At 41.2% G+C, this 3,162-nt stretch overlaps 1 protein-coding gene across 2 annotated transcripts in view; it reads right to left on the reverse strand.

Moving 5' to 3' along the window:
* Positions 1 to 840: 840 nt before the first annotated feature.
* DSG2 (desmoglein 2) overlaps positions 841 to 3,162 on the reverse strand; it is a 28,251-nt gene continuing 25,929 nt past the window's right edge. For both annotated transcript variants that reach the window (XM_085314339.1, XM_085314338.1), the window contains one exon: positions 841 to 3,129. In XM_085314339.1, the coding sequence (XP_085170465.1) occupies positions 2,107 to 3,129 (1,023 nt within the window). In that variant the 3' untranslated portion in view covers positions 841 to 2,106. The remainder of the gene's footprint in view (positions 3,130 to 3,162) is intronic.

Consider the following 3,162-nt stretch of genomic DNA (forward strand, 5'->3'; position numbering starts at 1 on the left):
CACTATTTGATATTCATTCATTAGAAATCACCAGTCTTGCTGTACTAGCAGTTCTGTGACGATTACTGACAAGTTCCAATAAAAGTWGTAAATACACAGACATGCAGAGTTCTGGCTTTTTCAGAATGTGTAAGCTAACAGGACACCAACATGTATTACTCTGTCTTTATGATAGTCCTTTAAACTATTTGCAGCAGTTAGGACAATAGAAGAGTCATTGTTTTCATTAGGGTAGCTGTTTTAAACTTAAGTAATGACAAAAATTGTTGTAGATTTTTTTAAAAATTTAAGATTACATAAGAATACAGAAATAATCAGTTAAAAAGTCTGAAATGCATTATAAGAACACTCCCTCTAACTGCAGGAAAAAAAAAAGCGTTCATCACTTAAAACTGCTCGATTCTTAAAAGTAAATACACATACTCTAAAACCAGAGTTTAAGAGATAAATAACCAACAGTACCAAACAAGTGAGCAGTTTGATTTACTTGGAAGTACTCTTTCACTTGAAGTAACAGCCCATGCTTACATACACCCTGCTGAACATAAACATAAGTAAGAACAATGGCTATGAATCAACTTTTACCTTCTTCTCCCTCAAATAAAATACACAGAAAGCATTTCTAGTCAAAGGCAAAACATATCAATGAGAGTATAACACTGCAGCTGCATGAAAAGTCCAACAGAAGTGAGACAGCCAGGAAGCCCTGCATGTGCATGGGCTTAGCATTATCATGACTAGCTTATGGACATTACAGGTATGAGGGGCAACATTTACAGTGCTAATATATAATCTAAAATACTTCTTTCTACTCTGGCAAACCATGAGGAATGGTTTATATTTTTCCTTTTTTTTTTTTAAAACAAAAAAGCTCACCTTAAATGTTTCAAAATGTATACAAATAAGTATTTACATGTGCATATATACATAGTGCCAAATATTACAATACTCTTTTCCCCCTTTACCACATAAATTTCAAGAAAAAAAAATCTAAGTGTTACARTAAGATTTCTGTTTTCTTGTCAGAGCTAACAGAGGCTACCATTACACAACATTACACAGGCCACAGAGCTTCTGATACTGGAGCCAGCAGAACTTCAAAAATAYGTGTTAGGCTACACTGTCATTTCTGTGCTTGATAGTTCACAGATTCAATAAAAAAAAAAAAATCACTTAACTGCACTTGTAAATCAGACCCAACAGATGTCTAATGGCCATAAACTTAGCTAACAGAAGCCACTGAATCTCTAGCGCTAACGCTGTTTTGATTGTTTCTCATGCATTATTAAATGATTAATTAGAAGTCAGTGAAAATTTATGCTTATAGATTAGATATAGAAATGCTTATTTTTCCATGCATTGTCAGCTTAGACCTAGGCCAGGTAATGAAATTTTTATGTTGAGAGGTATTGAACCTTTATATTTTTGCTACTTACTCTAACCCTTGTGCCAACATGCAATTAATGACTCTGAAGTCACAAATGCTGATAATCTGAACCTGTGACATCCCTCCAGAAGAAGAACATACTGCCACCCTGAGGACACAAGGACTTCAGGGACTGGCCTTCTCAGGAAGGAAGGATTTAACTGTAAATTAGCTAAAGCCTGGCACTCTGGAGCTGCAGTTTAGGGGCAGCTGCCCTGGCTCACAAGGGAAAAAAAAAAATCACAAAAATGAGGAATTGATGCCTCTTTGGGGGAGATCTAATTAGACAGACTAAGTGACAGTTTAGAAACTTAACTTGTGCTTTGTAGCCTAACATCCACTGCAGGATTTCGGATTTTTTTTCTGCTTTTCCATGATTATGTAGTTGTAGTTATGTGTTTTATACTAACTGAATAACAAAAACAATTAAAAACCTAGCAAAGAAGGAAAAAATACCCCCTGCACCTTTCCCCTTTGAAAGCACCATTGCAAGTGTTACACAACCACACCAGATCTCTTTTTTAGCCTCTTGGTCATAACCCTTATTTATAGGAACTACCACAACACAGTCCATGCCATTCTTAAAGCTTCAGTAAAGTACAGAACTCAAGGAAGCGCCCAAAAGTAAATGTGTACTGAAATAAAGGAAGCCAAACGCAGTTGCCTGGGAGAGGCCCCGTTTATGAGCGAGTGTACTGTACAGTGCTGTATTTTGTGACTCGCGAAGACTTGCTCAGAGTGGACCCGGCAGGAGGAACCCCCCCAGCGGCCAGGCCAGGCTGGCTGAGCGGGGAGTCTGTGATTAATACGTTCTCTTGCCTTCCAAGTCCAGCATCTGCTGTCTGCTCGCTTCTGCTTTGCATCCCCGAGACCTGGGCTGGTGTGACTACTCGCTCCGTCACCACCACGCTCTGCCCTTCGGATAAACCGGGGAAGCTCAGCGAGCCCTGGTCGGAGGCGGGCACAAGCACCCTCTCCCGCTCTCTCACGACAACGTACTGCGAATCTGGGAGATCTTGAGCTGTCAAGACCCCCGGCCTAGTGCCCTCTGCTTTAATCATCCTTTCGGTAACCACTACATTACTTCCATTTGGCAAATCAGGAATTTCCACCATGTCCTGCAAGCTTGAAGCAGGTGCAAACACTCTCTCTGTCACCACTACATTCTCCTTAAACTGGGGATCTAGAAAAACAGTGGCAGGGGGGCCTGCAGAATAGGACGTTTCCGTCACAGTGACATTGCTCTCAGAGTACGGTTTGGAAACAGGCCTGGCCTCATGCTGTCCAGACCTCGATACAAAGGTTGTTTCCGTGACCACCTCCTGAGACACAGTGTCTGGTCCTACAGCATTATCCTTGTGTGCCGCCTGGGCTGGCTGCAAGCGGCTGCCCGAGGCAAAGGCTTGTTCGGAAAGGGAAGCACTTTGCTGACCTAAGAACTGTGGCTTTGAGTCATTAAGACCGAAACCTGATTCATTCCTAGAGCTACTATCTTTCATGTCTATATGCCTACCTATGCATATTTCTGCTAGAGTCTTAAATTTATCTCCTAAATCATCAAGAAAGCGGTCATCAAGATCACTCTCAATAAAGCTGCAGCAGCCGACGGATCCATGGGGAGAGCTTGACTCTCCCTGAGAATAAACCAGGAGACAATCCTTTGCAGCTTGGGCTTCATCTTCATCTGCAAAAGAGACAGCTTTCTAGAGAGAGAGAGGAGAGGAAAAAAAAAAAAA

This window comes from Rhea americana, unplaced genomic scaffold (assembly GCF_003343005.1).
Source record: "Rhea americana isolate MKP2758 unplaced genomic scaffold, rheAme1 scaffold_40, whole genome shotgun sequence".
In the NCBI taxonomy this organism is placed as follows: Eukaryota; Metazoa; Chordata; class Aves; order Rheiformes; family Rheidae; genus Rhea; species Rhea americana.